This window comes from Eleutherodactylus coqui, chromosome 2 (assembly GCF_035609145.1).
Source record: "Eleutherodactylus coqui strain aEleCoq1 chromosome 2, aEleCoq1.hap1, whole genome shotgun sequence".
Classification (NCBI taxonomy): Eukaryota; Metazoa; Chordata; class Amphibia; order Anura; family Eleutherodactylidae; genus Eleutherodactylus; species Eleutherodactylus coqui.
Window position 1 is genome coordinate 118,774,006 of NC_089838.1, and position 24,303 is coordinate 118,798,308.

A 24,303-nucleotide genomic window follows, 5' to 3' on the forward strand; every position below is an offset into this window, starting at 1 on the left:
ACATACGATGCTCCAAATCTATCAAGACTCCCTTCAAAGTAATACTCCTGAGCAAGCACTGCTGAAGAATGGTGATAAATCTGGTGCGTCTGCCTCCCTGGTCTAACTTTTAAGTGTAAGTCATTAATAATAAATCTCCCCCATTGTGACTCTAGCCCTTCCAACTCCCCATAAACAGATCATCTAATTTAAGCATCTAACTTTTCTTAATAAAACTGCCATAAAAAACTTATTTTGCTCCTTTCTAATTGTGCTAGAGGCACATTGTGGTACTTTAAAAATAATGTGATTAGTGAAAGGGACAGTAATTTTCCATGGTAAACTCTATGTGATTTTCTTGGCCACCCGATTATCTCCTGACTTAGGAAAACATTGATCCATCCTTATTAGGGATGAGCGAGCGTACTCGGAAAAGCACTACTCGCTCGAGTAATTTGCTTTATCCGAGTATCGCTGTGCTCGTCCCTGAAGATTCGGGTGCCGGCACGGAGCGGGGAGCTGCAGGGGAGAGCGGGGAGGAACGGAGGGGAGATCTTTCTCTCTCTCTCGCCCGCTTTCCCCTGCTCCCCGCTGCGACTCACCTGTCAGCCGCAGCGGCACCCGAATCTTCAGGGACGAGTACAGCGATACTCGGATAAAGCAAATTACTCGAGTGAGTAGTGCTTTTCCGAGTACGCTCGCTCATCTTTAATCCTTATGTACTTACAAAATATTGTTGCTAATTATATTTTGAGTGGAAGAAACTATGACGATTAGCAAAAACATCAAATATGGTCCACAAGGGTTGAAGGCCAAGCAAAGCAAAATAGCATTAATGGAAACAAGACAATTTAATAAAAATAAAACAAAAAAACAGGATAAAATTTAAAAAAAAAGTGTTGGGATTTAAAAAAAAAAAAAAAAAAAAAAAAAACAACGAAAAAAAAACAAAAACAATGATGCATTCACAGATTATCAAGCCACTGCAACTTCTTCAGGCATTCAACTGTTTGTTGTGGTAAATATTCATACAGTAGTCATTTAGCAGCAATGATCCGGCAATAAATAACGACGCATTGTGTCTCAGTCCTGCACGAGAATTGCAGCTACAGTCACACTGACAGCTGTAACCTACTGGCTCTAACAGTAGAGGAGACCTCAAAACTGACTGTACAAGCTTCGTCACACTGTGACAACAAATATATATATATATATTAAAAAAGGGAAGAAAGGGAAAAAAAACTGCAGGCCTGAAATAACAACTCCTCTGTCAGTAGGTCAGTGTTCACAAACAGTCCATAGTCCACCAGAAGTAAGAGTTGCCACCAAAGCTTCTGATCTTGGTATGAAACGGATAGGAAAAACATCTTAAAAGAGCATGCTCTGTCTTCTGTTCTTGCCGTGCCCTGCAAACAAGACAAGAAAACACATTACAACCAGTGGCCTGCGTGTATGATTGATAATACACATTAGTCGGTATGTGGTAATGTTGCAGCCGGGTGGTACGGAAAGGGACTGCTTGTGTACAAATTACCAACAAAAGGTCATGTATTTTAAATGCCTTGAGAAAAAAAGACGACAAACCACGCAGAATGCTAGTTGCTTTTTCGGAACAGCACTGAATAGACCATAATTGGTTGCTATGGACAACTAGGCCAAATTTACTTTGAGGTAACTCATAAGTAGAGTTTTCTGGGTCAAGAGCAAAAAAAACACTAATTACATTTTAATCAATAACATGTTGCCTATTAGAAAAAGATACAGGATTCAGGCTGCTAAATCAAACAATGAATGGATATTAACCCCCTTCTTGAAATCCACCATACATGTATGGAATAATATGGGGAACCATTATATGAAGTATATTCAGGAGCCCAGCCCGCTCCATACCTGGTTGCTACCAGCTTTTAAAACATAGCTGACAACGTGCCACAGAAGCTGGAATTAAAGGACTTCAATACCAGCCTTTAAACTAGGGTTTTCCAACTCCAGTCCTTAGGGACCCCCCAGGTCATGTTTTCAGGATATCCTATGGTAAGAACACCTGTGGCAATGTCTGAGGCACCGACAATAATTACATCATCTGTGCAATACTGAGGAAATCCTGAAAACATGACCTGTTGGCGGTCCCTGAGGACTGGAGTTGGGGAACACTGCTTTAAATCATTTAGATACTGCCACATTTAAATGGCCTGAGGGTGGGGGGTTTCTTCTGTCCCACGATTGGCTTGATGAGATCAGGGAGTGTCATTTGCTTGCCACGGCAGTCTGGGATCTTGTGAAGGTAGGGCTTAATAGGAAAATGTACAATACATTGCAATACTGAAGTATTGCAGTATGTTCTACAATTGATTAGATGATCCACAGTTTAGGAGACTTAAGGTAAAAATGATTGAATTTTTTTATTACACAATTGAGAATATTGAAGTTTAAAAACCTGAATTGCTATTATGCCTTTAAAAATTTGATTAATTGAAGTATATTTTTTTTATCCCGCATGCCTTAAAAATAAAAAAATAAAAAAATAAAAAAATTAGAAAACAAATGCCAGAAGTTTTTTTTTTCTGTTTCTCTCATCTGCCAGAGAATGCTGAATAAAAAGCAATCATAAATTTGCATGTACCCCGAAATGGTACCAATACAAATTATAGCTTGCTCCACCAAAAAATCCCGCACACAGCCACATCGATGGAAAGAGAAGAAAAAAAGGAAGAAAAAAAAAAGTTAATTGGGTCAGAAGTTAATATATTAAGTAGCAACACATAAAAATCTATATGAATGTGGCAGCACCGTAATTGTACTAACCCAGAGGATGTATATAATGTGAGCTTTGAAATACCGTGACCACCTTAAAGCCCCGCCCCAATGGCAGGATTGCAGGTTTTTTTCCATTCTATTTCATTAAATGGCACTACTGAAAAATTCAAACAAGTAGTCCTCATTTGGCTATGTTGCTGGAAAAACACTAAATATTTTTTGCAATTTTGGAGGCATTAATACCCACAGTTGCCCATGAGTGCTGAATGATTGCGATTGGCTAAAATTGCTCATGCTAACAGACAAGTGCCTATGGCATCCATATTCAATGCAGGCGGCCCCACATGCATATCCTGCATATTAACACAGCATTTATTAGCTTCCATAGGATTTTGGGATATGAGAGCAGAACACCCACCAGAAGCCTCTGTTAACATGACAGCACTGGACACAGAGCCTCACCTAGGCTTGTGAGGTTGCTAACTAGATCCTAGAGCAATGTTTGCCAAATCAAGTCCTGAAGGCACCCTAACAGGTCATGTTTTCAGGATTTCCTCAGTGTTGCACAGGTGTTCTTAGTAAATGATATGCTGAAAACATGACCTGTTGGGTCCGTGAGGATTCAAGTTGGGAAACACTGTCCTAAAGGATTGGCAACATGTGGAGTGGTCCGATGAGTCACAGTACCAACTGTATAGGGCTGATCGTATAGTTTGCGTGGTGTGCAGATGAAGCCATGGACCCCAGTTGTCAACAAAGCACTGTGCACGGAACAGCGGTGGTTCTATACTGGTGTGGGGTGTGTTCTCATAGCATGGATTGGGCCCGCTATGCTGCCTAAACTTGTCATTGACCAGTGTCTGTTATGTTTCACTGCTTGATGACTATTTGTAGCCCTTCATGAACTTCATGTACCCCAACAATGAAGGGATATTCCAGCCAGGGCCGCATTTACACCTAGGCACTGACAGTCCAGTGTCAAGTGCGGCCCTTTAACCCCTTGAGTGGCACGCCCGGAAATTTTCCGGGACGAGCTCCACTGCTCATAGTGACATAGCCCGGAAGATTTCCGGGCTATGTATCACTATGGGAGCTGCAGAGCACAATGCCACAAGCTGTGACAGTGTGCTCTGCCTGCACAGTCCCACAGAGAACAAAGCAAGGGCTTTGAAAAACCAGCAGAAGATATTGCCGATATGCTGGCAACCTCCTGCTTCTAAGTCTCCTGCTTTGTTTACAGGTTGCCATAGAGACCATCGACTTGTCAGAAGCAAGCCGATGGTCTCTGTGGCAGGGAGAGCTTGGTGCTTGGCTGTGAGAGGACAGCTAGGTACCTGCTCTTACAGCAGAGATCAGAGAAACCCTCCGATCTCTGCTGTGTTAACCCTTTACATGCGGCAGTCTGTGTGACTGCAGCATGTAAAGGGCTGTCACTGCAGCATGTAAAGGGCTGTCACCATCGGACCCCCGGAATGTGATCAGGGGGTCCTGATGGGTCCCTGTGGAAGTCCCCTAAAGGGACAAAAAATAAATAAATAAATAAAAATTTAAAATTAAAAAAAAAAAGTTAAAAATTAAAAAAAATAATAAAAAAACACTTGTCTCCCTTTACTTTGTAAAAAATCAAAAATACAATCACACATGTGGTATCCGTGTGCGTCGTAATGACCCAGCGAAGGAAGTTAATACATTATTTAACCCCTTAATGACATGGCCCCTTTTTTTCTTTTTTCCCCATTTCTTTTTTTTCCTCCCGCCTGTTTAAAAAAATCACAACTTGTCCCACAAAAAACAAGCCCTTATATGGCCGTGTCAATGGAAAAATGAAAAAGTTATGGCTCTTGAGACGCAACTGCAAAATTAGTTGAAATTCAATGATTAGACCATTTAAAAAAACCTGCCCTGGTGGGCACGACAGGGTGGTAGGGAACCCGCCACTCAAGGGGTTAAGGGAGCGTTTCTACACCAGTTTTTCCCCCAAAGATGACTAACAGCATCTTCACAGATATATTTAAAAAGTTGTATTTTAACATGTCTATAAATTTGTTGAGAACTATGTCGAGCTAATTGATCGCATGGAATTTGAAGTTATTACCCTAACAGCATAGTTCAATGCATATATATATGTATATTCTATGATTTTTTTTTCTTTTCTCTCACTGCTGTTATATTTGGAAAAACATTTCAATAAAAAGAAATATGGAAAAAATAAAAAATAAAAAGCTGTTCCCTGCCCTGCTAAGCGCTGTCAGCAGCTTTTGCATTGTTAAACCGTACAACAGCTTCCTTTTAAAATGTTGATATATAGAAAACTTGAAAACAATGAGATTGGCAAAACAATGCACTAAATGTGCACTGCGCAATTTATTCATAGGGCGAAATGGTGGCTAGCTGCAATGGCCGACCGTCGTCATGTAATGTAGGTGCAAAAGTCACATACAAGAACTGGCATGATGATTTATACCAACCCACGTACCCGCTTCTGGATAGGAAGAATTCCGAAAACCAGGATCCTTCTGCAGCTGGATGTCCTTAAGACTGAATATTGATATGTCTGAAAGGTAAGAAGAAAAAAAATTCTCAAAAAATGGTATAAACTGTATAACTTTGTAGCCTGTAATTTAAAGGTTTTTTTGCCCCCACGATGCATTTTTTCCCCCCAAATCTGCCCAATGCCTTGTAATACTTCTAACCGGGCTTAGTTTGTGTTCAATAAACTGAAAGTTTGTCTGAACAGCAGAATATTTTCACATCCCTGACACAAGGCTGAAGTCAGAATGTGTGTCACTACTGTGTACCTCTGAGTGGGAACATGAAATAGGTGACATTCTCTATTAGAAGAACATGCGTCGCAGTATATGCTGAACAGCACTGACAAAACAAGAACCATTGTGAATTTATGATGGCGCAATTGCACTGTGCAAGGTTCCGCAATACAATGAATGGGGAGATACTGCACATGCTTGTCCTGCCTAAAGGCCCACTTAGACAAAACAATTATCGCTCAAAAGCCGCCTTTTGAGCGATAATCGTTGTGTCTAACTGCACTGACATCATGCAGTTTTCGTTACCCCATCGCTCATCGCGTCTTTCAGCATGCTGAAAGACGATGAGGAGCCTTATCAGGGATTTATAGCGGGATATAGCTGATACTATTGTTTCAGCTGTGTAATGCTCCCTGATGACAGCTGGGTATGAAGAACAGAGCGGTCTAGCTCTGTCCTCCATACCCGGCCAAGAGTGCTCGGCTGTATAACAGCCGGGCACTTCGTGCAGAAAACAGCTGGATGCAGAAAACAAGCGGAGACACCCCGCTTGTCTTCTGCATCCTCCGCTCGGAGCGCTCGGCTGTATGACAGTCGGGTGCATGGAGCGGAAACAGCTGTATGCAGAAGACAAGCGGGGATACCCCGCTTGTCTTCTGCATCCTCCGCTGGCAGTGCAAGGTGATTGCTCATCTTGAGCGACATCTTTTGAGTGATTATCGTTGTGTCTAAATGGGCCTTCAAACAGGATTGCAGAAGGATTCCAACCTATGTATTACATACATCATAAATGTTAAGATAATTACTTTCTGGTAAGCTATGTATTTTTGTGCCCAGACTTCTGAAGTAAGCATGCTTCATTGCCTCGTCTGCTGAAACCCGCTTCTTAGACTCATACTGCAAGATAAAGAACGTTATATTAGGAGCGTACGTTGCACATTGCATATACATGGAGAACAATACATCTCTGGCTATTGGCTCTCTGTGATTGACCAAATGCTATTTACTAAGGCCACTCTCACACATGCGTTCACAAAATGCTGCATCCAAAACAGTCACAGCATTTCTTAATGCACCCCATCATTGTGATGGGTGATAAGGTGCATTACAAAAGCTCTAAAAACGTGTGAAAATACAGCAGATAGCGCTCGAAAATAGTTAGAAATGCAGCGTTCGAGTGCAGGTCTGCTAGGTCCCATTGAAATCAATATGAGCGTTGTACCGCGATTAGCGAGACGTGCGAAACGCTGCACTAAATTGCAGTAAAAAGGGGGCTGTGTGAGTGCAGCCTTAAAAGTACAAAACATTCGGAACATCAATGGAAAAAGCAGTCCTGTGAACATGCCCTACAGCCACACGAACAGTGAAGAGAAAGTGGGGTGGGACACGGGAGATTTCTTCGTTCTATTTTATCTCATATTATAAGTAAAACTTAAAAATATATAAACAGATGAATAGAGGAATTATTGGTTCATTTATTCAGTTTCGTGCGTTTTCAGTGTTTAATGTTCCTTTATGTTCGAGCTGAAGCATATTTTAGCACCAACCTACCTTTAAAGTGAATGCGTCATAAAGAAACGCATAGTTAAAATTGTGCTATTATATTAAATCTTTCTTTTTCTTAAATTATTTCTAAATGTCATAAGTGTATATAAAATAAACGGTGGTCACGGCTTCTCTACTCCTCATCTCTGCAAAATTACATCCGACAGGACACAGATAATGCCGAGAACACTCTACGATCAAAGAGAACAAGTTCCCTCCAGTAGATTGCTGCTATGGTCAATGAGGTTGCTGTACAGAACAGCAAGTCCCTATTATGCTTAGTGGCCAAACAGAAAACTGCAAGACACCAGATTATTTTTTCTTCAAATATACATAGTGATGTCTCATTGTAACATATTTGCTGATATGTATTTCTACATTTGTTTTTCATTAAATGTTCCTTTAAAATGTATGAGGGGTGGACCATTCAGATACTGCCTCCTTGCTAACTGGACCAGACACAGTGCAATGCAGCAGGGGAAAAAAAAGGCAAAGAAGTGCAGGACAGTGAACTATTGGCAGAATGGTAGGCTTGCTAGACACCCTCTGCCTTAAAGTGGATTGCAAACAGGACAGTAGAATAATTAGGGAGACCACCTGAAAATCAGAACTTGCAGACATAAAACAGGATACAAATGGGAGCAAATGAGGGGGCAATGAGAACCTGGTGTATTTTAGAAAACTCTTTTAAAAACGGAGGTATGCTTCAACATTTGATTTACACAATAGGCCATTTTCTGATGACATGTTGTTTATTCCCTACCTGAAGAAACTTGGTTAACAGCTCAATTCCTTCAGAGTCTAACCTAAAAAATAAAAACATTTAGATTGTTAAAACATTAAATACACGAAACCTTAGAAAATAATACCATCCTGTCAAAAAAGTGAGACTAGATTGTTGGACACCGAGCGGAGTGCTTATTTCTTTTGACAGAGTACCATGTCTCTTCAGGAAGATCAGGCTGACGACTGACAGTATCAAAATGATTTCTCTGATAGTAGCAGCTACACAGTGTGATCAGTGTGAAGAGGATGGCTTTCCATGGCACATGGTGGATGAGTACCAGTTAAGAAGAATCAGATAAAAAAAATTTAACAAAACGGGAAAGAGGAAAATGCTTTTCCCAATAAATGTACCACTCGCCAGGAAATCAAACAGGCATCAATATTTCTCATTGAGCTACGTTATTGATTATAGCTGAATAGTAATTAACTACCGATTCTTCATTGCTATATTTTTTTTTATGTAGGCACCCATGCTCCTCAACGCTACAAGCGTCAAAAGAGAAACAACCTTTTTATATAAGGCCCAATGTCCATGTGTGGATTTATTAAATCAGCGCGGATTTCCTGTGCGGGAGATACGCAGCTGTAGCCACCCATAGGAAACAATGGGGAGTCCGCAACTAAATGAAACCCTCCAGACTATTTTTAGGTGCTACGCGGATCCCGCACAGATGTGGCTCCATTCATCTCTATGGCAGATGAAAATACACAATCCGCGATTACCCTCAAGCCATTAAAAAAAAAATAAAAAAATTTTAAGATGATCCATAGTGCATCCACTGCGGGTATCCACATTGAAAATCTACGCGTGCTGTGGACATTGGACCTAAGACACTTTGATGGTCAAAATGACATGCAATACTTTTACTGTTTGTATTGAACATGTCAATACATACAAAACTCAGACAAGAAATCCTAAGTTACATTCAACATACCATTCAAAGTTTCATTTACGGCCCTATTGACCGTTTCATTATTTATAACAGCGTGATCAAAATGATCAAAACCATTACAAAACCCCGACTGACCCCATTATAAAAGTTAATGGGGGTCTGTTATCCACTATTTGGAACTATTGTACAACAGATATAGTACTGGATGATCGCTTCATTTATGAACAGAAGTCACAACATAGTTGTGTAAAAAAGCCTCAGGCGGGGTTCACATCACGTTATAGCCTACTTGCCGCCTTTCCTTGCAGGGATTCCGTTTGGAATGCCGAAAATGACATCAACATGGAACCCTGGATGGAACCATAGGTTTCTATTGCTAAAATAAACGTCAATAGGCTCTCAGAGGTTTCTGTATATTTCTGACATTTGTTCTTGAGAGAATAGTAGAGTCTTTATTAACTCAATGGTAGAACTTTATTAACTCAATTGGAGTTATGCAGCGATACTAGTCATAACCCCATGACAGGTGCGGCCCTGTTTTTGAAAGAGAGCACCCGTGTTCTTATAATGCTAAGTAACCCAATTCACTGTTTTCCTCTAATAACCACAAGCAGAAATCTTCAAAACTGTAATGAGCTGAAACAAAGCATGGTAGAAATCCTTTAAGGGATATACAGAGTTAAAGAAGTTGTCCAACCTTACTATATGTTCCAATATTGTCACACTTGCTCAGTCTGGCTTTTCTCTATGCGTCTTCTCCAATGTCAGAAGAGATGCTGAGCAAGTGATGAGTGGGACAAAGTTACGACTGCTCAGCATCTCATCCGAGAAGCAGAAAAGAGGATGGTGCCCCAGAAGCAGCACTCACTACACAAGGTATCCCCCTACATATCAGGGGAGCAGAAAGGGAAGCAAGACTGAGCATGAGAACATCTTGGAACATGTAGTGAGGTGTGGACAGAAAAAGCAGAAGGTCGCTATTCTAACACTTGTCCCGGAATATACAGATTTTATTAGGACATTCAATGTAATGACATAACAGTGCGCCTCGGGGAATATACAGATTTTTAATAAGTGTAAACACAAAAGTGTTTATAATTATTATGAGCTGGATTTAACTAATATTTTGGTGAGAAAACCCCTTTAACCCTTTCCAATCCACTGTCTGACGTCTGAAGACATTATGATTTAAGACTGTACAGCTCCGATGTTGGAAGACGTCTGTCAGGGTTCTCTTACTTTATACTGCCAGCCTCTCTGCTCTCAGAGCCTATCCAACGTGTCACCTCATGCAGTACTGGCTTTAGCCAGCATATAGCGCCGTTGTAGAATGACAGAAAAAATTGGATTGGAAAGAGTTCAATAGAACAATGCTATTCAAACTGCAGGCAACATGTTATAGAGCAGGAGATGAGCAGATCCTTATATAGACTTTTGGGGAAATACACAGTATAACTTGTACTTCATTCATTTAGAACCTCTGCGCAGTCTGATAGAGGCCAAGTGGGCGAGTCTAATCAGTGATTGAAAGCTGTCTGACAGCATGACTATGCATAGAGCACTAGCTGTCATTCACCGATAGCTCCGCCCACTGGACTGTTCAGCTCAGAATGAGCAGAGATATAAATGAATAAAATACAAGTTATACTAAATCTTTGCCCATAAAACTATACATCATTCTGCTCAGCTCCTCCTGCTCTATAACATGTCTGCAGAATGGACAGTATTTTCAATTTTAATGCTGAGCAGTTTAAAAAACAAAAACAAGCAAAAAAAACTTGTCCTTCACCGACGATGATGGTAACTCAAATTACATGCAATGCCATGTAGAATTTAAGTTGTATAAAGGACAGTGTTCTAATTTTCCTCAGGCCACTCTCACACATCCGTTTTTTACCGCAGTGTTTTGAACATCGTAGTATAACACTCCAATTAATTCAATAGGGGCTGGCAGACATGCACTCAATGGTGGCACTGGACGGTGCTTTCCAGCGTCGCAATTTTCCAGCGCCGTCTGCTATTTTTCCATGTTTAGCGCGCCTCATCACCCATCAAAGTGATGGAACGTGCTAAAACATGCTGCATCCGAAAACGAAAGTAAAATTGCAGCGTTTTGATGATGTGTGTGAGTGGCCTAAGCGGTCTAACCTAAAAAAAAAAAAAATATTAATAAATACATGTTCTTAAAAAAAAAAAGGGGGGGGGGGGGGGAGATATTTATTTAGTCATTCCATAAGTGCATTCTACTGTTCCATAAAACAACTCAATACCTTGGAGCGTGGTTAATTAAAGGCTGAGGTTTGTACTTGGGAAAATTGTAATTCCGAAATTCATCATTAGAGGAAACCCCTGACCAGGTTTCTTCAGTTGGAGTGCCTGGAAAAAAAAAAGCCCAAATGAAAGTTAAACATATTTCTCATTAATTGCTAAACTGGTGTCACGACACATTTTTGGTCATGATTACTTTGCATGGAGAAGAGTAAAAGGATAAGCTGTATGCAGGATAATGCAAGATCAATTCCACCCTGTGCGCTAGATGACTAACCCACTTTAATTACAAGACTGCAATCTTAGGGTCATGTTCAGAACGGATGTCCTTGTTGCAGATGTCTGATAGATTGCTGAAAATCTTTCGCAAAACGCACAACAATGCACATACCAACTGAAGATTCACCTGAGGGGTGAATATGAATCTGGCAAATGCCCCACTATTCCATGTGTTATAATACTGCAGCCGGTACTGAGCAATGGGCACCCTGCAAGCGCATATGAAATATGTACAGGAGCAAAATCACCGATAATTATGTAAGAATTAACCCGGTCTGAGACTGACTGTATGGCTTCATGTACGATGGTATATGAGGGCTGCAATCAAGTCTACAGTCAAAAATGTATGGAGCAGCTAAATACTGTCTATTTCTGGTGTAAAGATCTGCCTGCCTTCATCTTTCAGCAACTCCTGAAAATATCCACCTGGATAAAAAGTCCTATTTAGCGATGACTGATAACTGAAGGCCGACTTTGTAATGGAGACCATTACTATTCTTGCCAAGAAACAATCTACAAAATGCAGTTAACCCCATGAAGTGACCCAAGGACGCAGCTCTGAGGGATCCCAACAGATACATTAACTGCACGGTTTACCTTCAGATAAGAAAGGCGGCACTTACCTAGAAGTCTGAAAATTAAGTGAAGCTCGTCTTCTACTGTGGAACCTGGAAAAAGTGGTCTTCCTGAAGCCATTTCAAAAAATATACAGCCGACACCCCTTGTAAGAAAAGTATAAAAACAAAAGTAAATTTCCACACCATTCCAAGAAATAATACATATAGAAGAAAATTACTTGGTGATGGTGATTGACATTAACTGATGTGAACGTTAAAAAAAAAAAAAAAAAAAAAATCACAATTTGGGCTTTTTTGTTAATTAAAGGTTGTGCAGTATGCCTACAGCTTTCATGCAGATCAGGTGTCTCCACAGCAACAGACTACAAACTATAAAGACACTCCCTTCCATATGCCCCCCCCCCCCCCCCCACTACGTTGTAAGCCACCAAATCTGGGCTCACAAAAAGAAGGGAAAGGATGGAAGAAATTCTGACTACCATAGGCTGTTACCATAGGTTTGTATAGGAATAAATTCATCAGAAAGGTTTTATCACTACCTAAAGCAAAGTTGCTTCAGTTATCATTTTAGTTCCATTGGGACATTGAATGACATCATTGAATGGCTGTGATTTGTTCAGGAATGCCGCCTTAGCCAATCAGAGTTGGCGCTCGATGAACCAATCACGACAATCTTTTGCTGGAGGCGGGGTATTCAAGCCCCGTTACAAGGAAGAGAATGTTCGCTCAGTGGTGAGGACTACACGGAAGCCTGCTGAAGCTCCGCAGCCCAGCGAGAGGGACACGAACGGCATCTGCTAGGTGAAAATTGAGATATCCCTCGAAAATAAGACACTGTGCCTCTTTTGGGGCAAAAATTTATATAAGACAGTGTCTTATTTTCAGGGAAACACGGTACATAGGGGATCCAGACATGACTACACTGTGCACCCTTAGTACTTGTCCTAATATATAGTGGACCCAGACATGGCTACACAGTACACCCTTAGTACTTGTCCTAATATATAGGGAACCCAGACACGGCTACACAGTGCACCCTTAGTACTTGTCCTAATATATAGTGGACCCAGACACGGCTACACAGTACACCCTTAGTACTTGTCCTAATATATAGTGGACCCAGACACGGCTATACAGTACACCCTTAGTACTTGTCCTAATATATAGTGGACCCAGACACGGCTACACAGTACACCCTTAGTACTTGTCCTAATATATAGTGGACCCAGGCACGGCTACACAGTGCACCCTTAGTACTTGTCCTAATATATAGGGGACCCGGGGAGTGCATTAAAAGGCAGCTAACGCCATTTGAGGAGATGTGCATGTCGCCGGAGCCTACGGAGCACGGCATTTCGGTAATATACAAGTTGTTGCTGAACGTTGAGACAGGGGACTCCCTCCCAAACTACACGGGTCAGTGGGAGAATGAGCTAGGGGTCAACTGCACTGCATTAGAATGGCAGAGGGCCTTCCTCATGTGCCACAAAAGCACCAGATACGGTAGACTACAGGAGCAGAATTTTAAGATCCTATCCCGCTGGTATCGGACACCGTCAAGACTGCACCAAATTGATAATAGAATACCGCCGATATGCTGGAGGTGCCAGAACGGGCCCGGGACAATGACTCACATTTGGTGGGATTGCCCCCCAGTCAGGACCCTTTGGAGTAACGTGGAATTACTATACAGCGACATGTCCAGGTCTAGGGTGTCCATAACAGCGGAGATGGCCCTGCTCTTGATACTGCCCGGTTCTATGGCTAGAGTGAAAGCTGACCTGTTGCGGCTGGTTATTCTAGCAGTGAGGATGTCGATACCTGAATTGTGGAAATCAGGATCTCCACCCACACGAATAATGTGGTCAGAGAAACTTAATATGTTAATGAGGTATGAGGAGGAAGGAGCTGAAAGCGAAAAGGAACGAACCGGGATGCATAACCTATGGAGCCCGTGGATAGCGATGAGAGCCTCAGACACGTTCAAAACCTGGCTGGAATCGGGTCAACTTGAAGAGTGAGAACACCAATACAAACAGGCGAGGAGGTGCACTATCCCCTAAAACCCACCTCTCCCTACCCCCTCTCCCCTAACCTTACCCGTTCTCTATACCCCCCCCTGTTAGTTAGTTATAGTTGGTATAACATTTATGAGTCAAGTATTAATTAATTAATATTGATATATGATATGTGATGCAGATGAAGACGACCTGAGTATTCTAATTATTTTCAATGTACAAGAGGACGTGAAGCAACGACAAAGGTTAAGATGGATCAATGTTTATTGTAATGCATCATATTGGTTTAATATGTAAAATCAATAAATTTAATTGAATCTAATATATAGGGGACCCAGACATGGCTACACAGTGCGCTCTTTAGTACTTGTCCTAATATATAGTGGACACAGACATGGCTACACAGTGCGCTCTTTAGTACTTGTCCTAATATATAGTGGACCCAGGCACGGCTACACAGTGCGCTCTTTAGTACTTGTCCTAATATATAGTGGACACAGACATGGCTACACAGTGCGCTCTTTAGTACTTGTCCTAATATATAGTGGACCCAGACATAACTACACAGTGCACCCTTAGTACTTGTTCATTCCTGCTGCCCTGCCATGTGCCACTCTTTCTCATCCCGACATGGAAACTACATGAGCAGCCATGAATGGAGGTTTCTGTGTTTAGATGATTGAGGCAGTACAGCATGGCATTGTGGGCTGCATTTTGTGCCCCCCTAATGTAAGGGGGCTATATAGTGGCTGCAAGTGACATCAGGGTGAAAAAGAAAAAAAAAAAAATGATTACACCGCCTATTACGGCCATTCATTTTTTTACCAAATGTATTTTGTACTATAGGGGTAAGAAGAGGAGCAGTTGCACATTTAATCACCCCCTGCGCATAACCAGGACACGTTTATCTTTGTGATATAGATCAGGAACTGGAGAATGGAAATTGTTGGTCTCTTCAGTTTGGAGGATTATATTAAGATATGCACATGTTGACTGTACTGTTGAGGTCAGACTTCTAGCCACAAACATAAATTTTAATGCAAATTTTTCTTAACGTTGCATTCGGAGGGAAATTTTTCATGAAGGCGTCCGTGTGAGAATGCCACTCAGCACTTTACAATGTGCCAGGTGTCTTACGTTATAATATATATGGATGTGCAGGTATAATATGATTTTATTTGATCAATCAGGTTTTATTTCTGTATGCCGAGAAGCTATACAATGGTCATGAAACCCTATGCAATGAAAGAGTTAGAGGGGTCTTCACAGCTAAGATTTTCACAGCATATTCATAGGATATGCCATAAAAGTCTGAGAGATGCAGGTTCCACTTGTGGGACTTGCGCCTATCACCAGAAAGGCCTTCCGAGACCCTCACCCTGCCTATTTTAAGCCTTCAATGGTGGTCAGGATTACAAAAACAGTTGATTCGGACTGTCTTATGCAATTTCCGTACTTGCCACAGAAGTAAATGGGAGTTCTGGAAACAGTGTAGCTTGCTGTGCCAAGTCATTTCCACAACTCCAATCTACTTCTATTGGAACTACGTAAACATAAAACAGGCCTCTGCTATTTCTGCAATCCCCGGCAAAACTGGACAACACTCAGACATGGGTATTTTAATCTCAGCCAGGAGTATTTCTGTAATTCATGTAAACCAACCATACATAAACATACTTACCACATGTCAATTTGTGTTGAATATTCTGAAGATCCAAGGAGGACATCGGGAGGCCTGTACCATAACGTAACCACCTCATTGGAGTAGGTCTTTGTTGGAACAGACTTTGCTCTTGCCAAACCTTTATTTGAAGGAGAAACAAAGTTATCAGCAAAATGCCAAGAGATGCAATGTCTACCAAAACTCACTGAGAATCAAGAGAACCATTCCAGAGTACTGAAAGCCCCGAGCGGTCCTCTTGTGTAAACTTTTACTACTAAGTTCAGCTATTTAGCAGTTATCTTGGTTTAACAGCTGCTGCTCACTAATAGCAGCTACTCCAATGCCAACAAGATATTTGTTACTCACAGACCCTAACTTACAAGGTGGGATCAAGGGAAACAGACGAGAAATAGCACTAAGGCTTCCCTCAGCTTCCACCCATTTCAGTGAAGACAACATGGGTAGATCCAGATTTTTAGTTATTAAATAACCCTGGCATCTACTACAATATTTTTTTCAATAACACCTAATGCACCACTTTTACATCTTAAGACGTTTTCCATTCCTTACTCTGCTCATGGTATTCTCGTTGCCTTGTTAACTTATATTTTCACTTTTCCTTGGTTTAGAAAAGTCAGGGAATATCTTAAGGGGATATTACCATCATAGCAAGTTATCCCCCATTCCAGCACATCTTGAAGTATATGAAGCGAGGATCTAATAACAAGGACTTTACAATGAAATGAAAGGGTGAGGGAGATATTCCCCAGTTATAAGCTAACAGAGGCTTCATCTAGTGATACCACATTTTTATTATAATATATATATATATACACACACACACACACACACACACACACACACACTAAACATAAGCTCATATTTTTGCTATTAACATAATAAAAGTTTTAATATAGCCAATAATAAGGGATATTATTACAGGCACCTCGTTTTCAGCGATTTACAGCTGAACTTACAAGTGAAGGTGCTGCCTGGCAAGTAGTTCTAAATCACATGTAATAGCACCTCTAGTACACTTTCATACAAGCATATTTTGGACGCACTTTTGCTAGTTGACAACTGATCGTTGGTACTGTCACATGGGGCTATGATCCAGTAAGGGAGTGTTTGGATGAAAAAAATTTTCCAATTGGTCAGTTAAAAAAAAAAAACAACTTAAAAAGACTATGGAAAATTTTGTGCATAAAAAAAAAAATTAACACACACATATCTAAGGGTGTTATACAGAACGACTATTGCTCAAAAACATAGTTCAAACAAGCAAAATTGAACAATAATCATTTGGTCTAAACGCGAGTCAACGACTGAACGATGAAGCAGAATCATTCGCTTTTCGCTCATTTTATGCAGGGATAAAAACAATCCCTAGCTCGTTCGCTTATCGTACGGTTTAAGCAGCATGCATTCAGGTTTTCACATTCACTTATACAGCGAATGTGGAAGACTGAACGATTCTAAACAATGCTCATTTGAACAAGTTAACAATGCCTCTGCCTGTTCAAACAGACTACACTAGAGCGAACAAGCTAGCGATGATGTCCCTTGCTCATTCAAATGAGAATCAGCTTGTCTAAAATGACCCTTACTAAATCCTTGCAGGAAAAAAAAAATGCACTTAGGTTTTTGCATTGAGTTTCCTTTCTCGTGCATTTAGAATGCCTCATTCTTGGTTTGCACTCTCCTTCAAGTTTCGGGCTAGGGGTAAGGAGATGGGTTCCCAGCACTGATCAGCCGGTCTCTCTCATAAATGCACATGCTCAGCTCCCCTTTCCTCTTTCAGAGGCTGTGAGGCATAACCGCACCCACACAATGCTACACAAGTATCTCATTTTCTCTTTGAGTATCTGCTGGTCCCATTCCTCCTCACTGCTTACAAGAACTGAATATTCACCCAGAGTCAATACAGTCCTCTGTAGTAGGCCGCATGCAGACGGCCGGGTCGGATCCCGCTGCGATAATTCTCGCAGCGGGATGCAGACCCGTGCCAATGCAGAGACCTGCGGCTCACCTGCAGCCGGCGTCTCCTCTTCTCTGTGATGTGCCGGCTGCCGACCAGCCGGCGCATGCGCAGAGCGAAGTCGGTGGGTCTCTACTGACATTTCTGTGTGGGCCTCTGCGAGACCCGCACAGAAATAGAACATGTCACGGTTTACTTTTCGCGTGCGTTTTCACGGAAAACGTTGCCGCGGAATTTCCAACCGTGTGCAGGGGGCCGTAGTAACATCTTTTCTGTGCTCTCCATCCTCCCGACTTCCTCCACCATCCCATGGCACTGTCATACAGCCCTCTGTAATAGGTTAGTGGAAAGGCAGTGAATGCACATTCATAATAGGAAAGCAGGCTAGGGAAAGAACTAAGAAACAGCCCATTAGTTTACTCTGACTGACAGAACTTGATAAGATGCCAGTCCTCCGGTTTGTAGTGCTTTGGAAGACAGTACAATCACACAAATCAATCAGTAATTTTTAATGAAAACCAATTACAAAAAGTCTTAATTTACAAAAACACAATTAAAAAACTAAAAGTGCAAAAGGCGTACATAGCCTTTAACAGACTTTATAAGAGTGATCTTGTCAGCTTATAACTGTAAATCCTGTACGACTGTCATATCTTAGCTACCCTAGCCTCACACCATTATTAACCACTTAATTCAATTTCCTGACCACCACTTCGGCTTTATTCAACCGTTAATCCCAAAACATCCTACGTTCTGATGAAACTAAACCACCAAAGTGGTACATTAACCCTTCTAGTTTTGTTTAGTATGTTCCCCCCTCCTGTTGTCTAAACCTGGGTGTCCCCTATAGTCATGTGCATCTTATTGTCTGAAAAATACAGTAAATTAACTTGCTGTTTTTTCAATGCGATCCACTTTTCTTAGAGCAAAGGACAACAGAGGATACCTCACGCTTCATTTCAGCAAATCATTTCAACAACTGTCATTAGTGTTATGTAACTAAAGCTTTTTGTCCGCAATTTAATATTATCCATTTTTGAGTCAATCAACTGCGAAAATGTGTGATCACAGTCCATTTCATACTCATTGTTTAGACAGAAACCACCCTGCAGCATTGGTGTATGATAAAACGAAGCTTGCCTGAAAGCTTACTGAATCGTACCCTAGACCTACGAGTACATTAAAATGAGCATCTTAAGCATCTTCTGTTGACAGATGTTCAGATAATGACTGGACTTAGAGCAAAAGAAAAGGGCAAAGACATACAAATCTCTAATCTAAATCCAGATGAAAGTAAAGCCAAGCATTGCAATCAACTCACTAGGGAAGTCCTATATGAGAAATCCTTTCTGGAGGGGGAAGGGGGAATCCTAAAACCACACCTTGTGTATTAGTCACTTGCTTCTACACACATCAGCATATTATTAATTATATCATCACACATTTAGATTACAGATTAATTGAAAAAAAGTGTCAGTAACAGTTCCACATCAGCAGTTTAAATGATGAAGACACTCTCCAAGCAAGATCCTCTCTCACTTTTCATGGTCTAAACTTTTAATGTGTGGCCCTAAGTAATGATTGGAAAATAAAAGTAAGTACTTGTCTGTGAACATTAGGCTGACCATACACATTAGATGTATACCAGCTGAACACAATGATACTGGCAGGATTGCTCAACCATCTAATGTCTATGTGAGGTGGAGGGGCCTCCTAATCGGGCGGCAGATCTCAATATGCCTAATCTTTCTCTTTTCAGGAAATAAGGTAGTCTCCCCCTCTTATGGACTCCTGGCCAAGCCATGCGTGTGTTTGGTGGGAGGAATCTAGCAAGGGCATTTGTCAAAGAGGTAGTGAATGTGTATGGCCAGCTTAGGGGATTTTACCATTTAATATATTTATCCCCTATCCACAAGAAAGCAGCTTACTCGAATGGCCCATATGAAGGGAGTGGTGGTGCTCATGCACAACCAGCACTCCATTCATTTCGGATGGAGATTAACTAGAACACTGATCTCCATCTTTTCCATATAAGTAAGTGGAGTGGTAGTCGAGCATATTCACCGCCACTCCATCCACGTAGGGTATTTGGATGAACCAGTCTTGGGATCCGACTGCTGGGCCCACAGTAATCAGACATTTATTCCCTACGACGTTGACATGAGTTAATGTCTTTAATAGGAAAACCCCTTTAAAAGACAATATCTTCTTGTTGTGTCAACAGATTAAACATGTGCTGAAGAGAAGGAAACAAACTCACCAAAATCTGCTAACTTCAGCTCCCCTTTTTCATTTATGAGGAGGTTCTGTGGCTTTAAGTCCCGGTGAAGAACTTTCCGTTTGTGACAATAGGCTAAGCCTCTTAAAATTTGATATAAGAATATCTATAGGAAAACAAAAGGAAAATCTAATCAGATTTTATTAACCAAATTGTAAAGATAAAGACCAAACTGCATGTAGGAAGTAGTCGAGCGGGTTTCACTATGCTGATTCCATAACTACACCAGAAGCGAATGGGAGCATTTCAAACAATGTAGCAAAGCAAACTAGATGGTTTCTGTATCTCCCAGGTTATGGGAACTGTATAGCTCACTGTGCTATGCTGTTTGTGTAACTTCCATTGACGTCTATGGGAGTTACTGAAACAGTGTAGCTAAACCAAGATTGGCTGCTTCTCTTTTTCTGGCCACCTCCTTTCTAGTGGTAGTCCCACTAAGCCATGTTTATCACAGGTGCAAAGTCCCCTTTTAGTAAGTTATATGTACCATAAAGTGTGCCGCTGAAATATATAACTCACCACACATAAAACAAGCCCTCAAACTGCTTTATTGATGGGGAAGAGAGGGGAGAAACTTATGGCTTTCTGAACGTGGCGAAAAAAAAAGTTCAGTGGTCCTGAATACCAAAATAGGGTTGGTTTTTAAGGGGTTAAAGTGGCAGGAAAATTTCCAAACTATTTCAATACCGTATAAACCAGTCAGAAGGCAGGCCTCCAATCTACCTGTTGTGGGCACTTATGTCCTCAAAATGAGCAATGGCGTCATTTACACACTACAAAAACCAAAAGTTATCAGATGATGCTTTTTTAATAGGTGGACCAGGATGGACCCACAGATCAATACAATTGGCTGGATCTATAATTAGGAATAAACAGGTTATTCATTTGCAGCACTGTAAATGTTGTCAGAAAAAAAAACCAATACAGCCCTGCTCAAATAAAAGCAGGGTTACTTATCAATTTTCTGCAACGCCAATCCAGCGCTGCACCCTTCTGATCCTCGCAGTCTTGATTGTGGAATGGATACCACATGACTGCTGCAGCCAATCAGAGATCACGGTGGTCAGGTGGTGGTTCTCATGGCCTCACAGTTCCTAGCATCTGAGAGCGGATTGGTTGCAGCGGTCAGATGGTATCCATTCCACAACAAAGACCAGGAGTACAGCGATGTTACAGCGCTGGATCACCATGGCAGAGGCAGCCAAGTATCCCTGCTGTTACTATTCTAACAGGCCTGGATTGACTTTTAGTAAGTTGCCACGCACTCGGACAACCCCTTTCATAAAGCTTACTTTGATCATAAAGGCTTGATATTAAATAATAATTCATGTGCTTTCCGTACCTTTACATTGTGTATGCTCATAATGTTCCCACAGTCATCCATATATTGCTTTAAATCTTTGTCCTAGAAAGAAAAACATGTAATATATCGGTCACTGCAAACATTTGCCTCATATGATTAACCCTTTCCAATCCAATTTGTATTCTGGTTTTCCTAGGGGGCTTACTCTTTTTCTGCTGTTATACAACGGCGCTATATGCTGGCTAAAGCCAGTACTGCATGAGGTGACACGTTGGATAGGCTCCGACAGCTTAGAGACTGGCAATATATAGTAAGAGAACTCCGACGGATGTCATCCAACATTGGAGCTGACCAGCCTTAAATCATAATGTCTTTAGACATCAGACAGTGGACTAGAAAGGGTTAATAATTACATAAGTCACCATTACATAAGCACTAGGCGCCTACACTCACGATTTACCAATAATTGCCGGGCTACACCTGGATTGGCAACTTCAGCCTGGCAATTAACTGTAAATCATAAGCGTTGATGCCAGCCACTAATGCTTATGTAATAACACCCGTACACAAACTGCATTTGGCTTTTTTTTTGTGGGAATTATTTAATGACTACTACATAAAAATAGACAATCATGCAAAACAAGGACTTCCTAATCACTTTAAAAAGTTCAGTTATAGTAAGCTACATGCAGAAATACATGCTGATGTCAACTGTGAAAAGCAAATTGTACATACAGTGAAGTTATTAATCCTATACAAGTATCCCTTATAGGAAACCTGCCGTGTTGAACATAGAGTCTGATCCGTAGGCAGCATGTTATAGAACTAGAGCAGACAAGCAGATATATAATTTTGTTTGAAAAAATTCAGAATAATTTGGAATTCATTTCAATCCTTGCTTTCTATTCCTTAGGAGTCCAGTGGGTGGTGCTATCAGTGATTGACAGCTAACTTTATATGATTGTACATAGAGATAGTTGAACTTAACCCATTTATACAGGGATGTCTTCACTATCTCTGCAGACCCTCCTCAGAGAGCAAAACAATGCTTCTAGATTTGAGAAACAACAGACTACTAAATGACTGTAAGGCCTCATGTCCACGGGGAAAATCAGGCCCGCTCCGGATTCTCCATGGAGAATCCGGAGCGGGTCCCTCCATGGAGAATCCGGAGCGGGTCCCTCCTGCCCCGCGGACATGAGCGCTGAAAATGAGAATAAATAAGAATAAACTCATTTTTCGCCCGCTCCGGATCTTCTTTTCGCCGCGGCGTCATCTTCTCTGCGTCGTGGCCGGATCTTCTTTCTTCGGCCCGGCGGATGCGCAGGGCACGTCGGTGACATGCCCCGTGCATGCACCGGCCCGAAGAAAAAAGATCCGTCCGCGACGGAGAGAAGATGGCGCCACGGCGAAGGGAAGAACCGGAGCAGGTGAGTAAATTCCGATTTTTGTCTCCCGCGGATCCGGACGGCTTCCATGGGAGACCCGCACGAAAATGGAGCATGGTCCAGATTTTTTCATGCTTCATTTTTTTTAAAATCGCTTTTATTGACCATCCACGAATATTTATCTACCCGCGGGTGGTCAATGCATCCCTATGGGATGCGGATCCGCGGGCGGGCGGAAGAGTTAAAATCTGCTGCGGATTTTAATTCTTCTTTTGCCCGTGGACATGAGGCCTAAAGGTCTAGGGGGTATTTTGTTACTTTTTTGTTTCCTGCAAGGTAGAATTGCTGTGCTGTAGTTATGGCATTAAAGACCAGGACACCATGACTAGATACAGATCAAGCAGTATGCCATGCTTGCCGGCATTAGCTTTGTATTTCTGAATATAAATACTATTTTTTTTCAAAAAGATCTACATTTATAGATTCCTCATTTTACATCAAGGTAGCAGCCAAAAAGCTATATACATACCAGGTATTCAAAAACAAGAGTTAATGATTTGTCCGTATGAACAATATCGTGTAAGGTGACAATGTTTGCATGCTTCAGGTCCTTCAATAACGAGACTAGAGGAAAAGAGAAAAATAAATGGCAGTGGCCTTCTATTGCAGTTACACATTAGGGCTGGGCTCACATCAGCGTTTTGTATTAAGTTTTCTGCTTTGAACTGTCCTTAAGAGAAGAAAAACTAGGAAAAGACAAGATCCAGTAAAACTCCCATTAATTTCAATGGGATTATTTTGTTTCACTATTTTCCATTTCTTCTGCTGTTTTTTTTTTATTAAAAGGGAAAAAACCTGGAATAAAAAAAGGCTTTTTGGGGGGCAAAGAAGAAAAAAGGAAAGAAAGGAAATTTTAGTAAATAGATTTTTTTTCTCAAAACTATTCCGTTTGTATTCAGTGTAATGGATCCGTTGAATACAACTGTATGGATGCAGCTGTAAAGTAGAGCTACATTTCAAACAAAGCGGATGTTAAAAACGTATCATAATGGATGTCTAAGGGGTCGTTCACATCAGCGTTAGGGGGTTTCCGTTTTCCCGTTTCCTTTGAAAAGTGTGAAAATGGCAAACTGACTGAAAGGAGCAGACACATGGCAGAACCAAATGGAACCCCCCGGACTACAATGGGGTCTAAAGGGTTTCTATTCTTTTCTGCTTGCCATGAGGCTGATTATTCCTAGGAAGTGGAAGTCTACCACTCCTCCCTCAAGGTTGATGTGGCTGGAAGCAATGGATAACCTGAAGTGTATGGAAGAACAGTGTGCTAGGGATGATCTACGATTTGCTAAATTTTATTCAACATGGGCAACTTGGATCCAATTCCGCTCCTCACTGGGATTAAATACTTGGCTTGCTAATGGTGTAATCGCACCCTAACTTCTACCCCTTTATAACCATCGTTCATGACTAAAGGTTTTGCCTATGTCAGATTCCAGATCCAGCCGGACAAGCTACTCCTCATATCCCAGTCCCCCTTTCCTTCTTTCTCTTTGTTATTCTTTCTCCTTTTCATTTTCTCACTAGTTTTAATTTTTCTCTTCCTTTCCCAATGTTCACCAGCCTAGCCTGATGGATGTTAGGTAGAGGCGTGTGCTGGAGATAGTTAAAATTGCTGCATACATTGATGAGCTTCATGTTAAAGTAAGGCAGAAATAGGCTTGCGTTAATGTTATTTTTATTGCCACTTCATTGCCCTTCTGTACACACTGTTTTAAGTAATGCAGTTTGAATAAAATACTTTTGAACCATAAAGGGTTTCTGTTCG

At 41.3% G+C, this 24,303-nt stretch overlaps 1 protein-coding gene across 3 annotated transcripts in view; it reads right to left on the minus strand.

The window, feature by feature from the left end:
* Positions 1 to 811: 811 nt before the first annotated feature.
* The window catches only part of CDK17 (cyclin dependent kinase 17), a 136,427-nt gene continuing 112,935 nt past the window's right edge, over positions 812 to 24,303 (minus strand). For all 3 annotated transcript variants that reach the window (XM_066591458.1, XM_066591456.1, XM_066591457.1), the window contains 10 exons: positions 23,008 to 23,102; positions 21,130 to 21,192; positions 19,770 to 19,893; positions 15,550 to 15,670; positions 11,896 to 11,993; positions 10,996 to 11,101; positions 7,810 to 7,852; positions 6,308 to 6,398; positions 5,213 to 5,290; positions 812 to 1,385 (listed from right to left, as the gene is read on the minus strand). In XM_066591458.1, the coding sequence (XP_066447555.1) occupies positions 1,348 to 1,385; positions 5,213 to 5,290; positions 6,308 to 6,398; positions 7,810 to 7,852; positions 10,996 to 11,101; positions 11,896 to 11,993; positions 15,550 to 15,670; positions 19,770 to 19,893; positions 21,130 to 21,192; positions 23,008 to 23,102 (857 nt within the window). In that variant the 3' untranslated portion in view covers positions 812 to 1,347. The remainder of the gene's footprint in view (positions 1,386 to 5,212; positions 5,291 to 6,307; positions 6,399 to 7,809; positions 7,853 to 10,995; positions 11,102 to 11,895; positions 11,994 to 15,549; positions 15,671 to 19,769; positions 19,894 to 21,129; positions 21,193 to 23,007; positions 23,103 to 24,303) is intronic.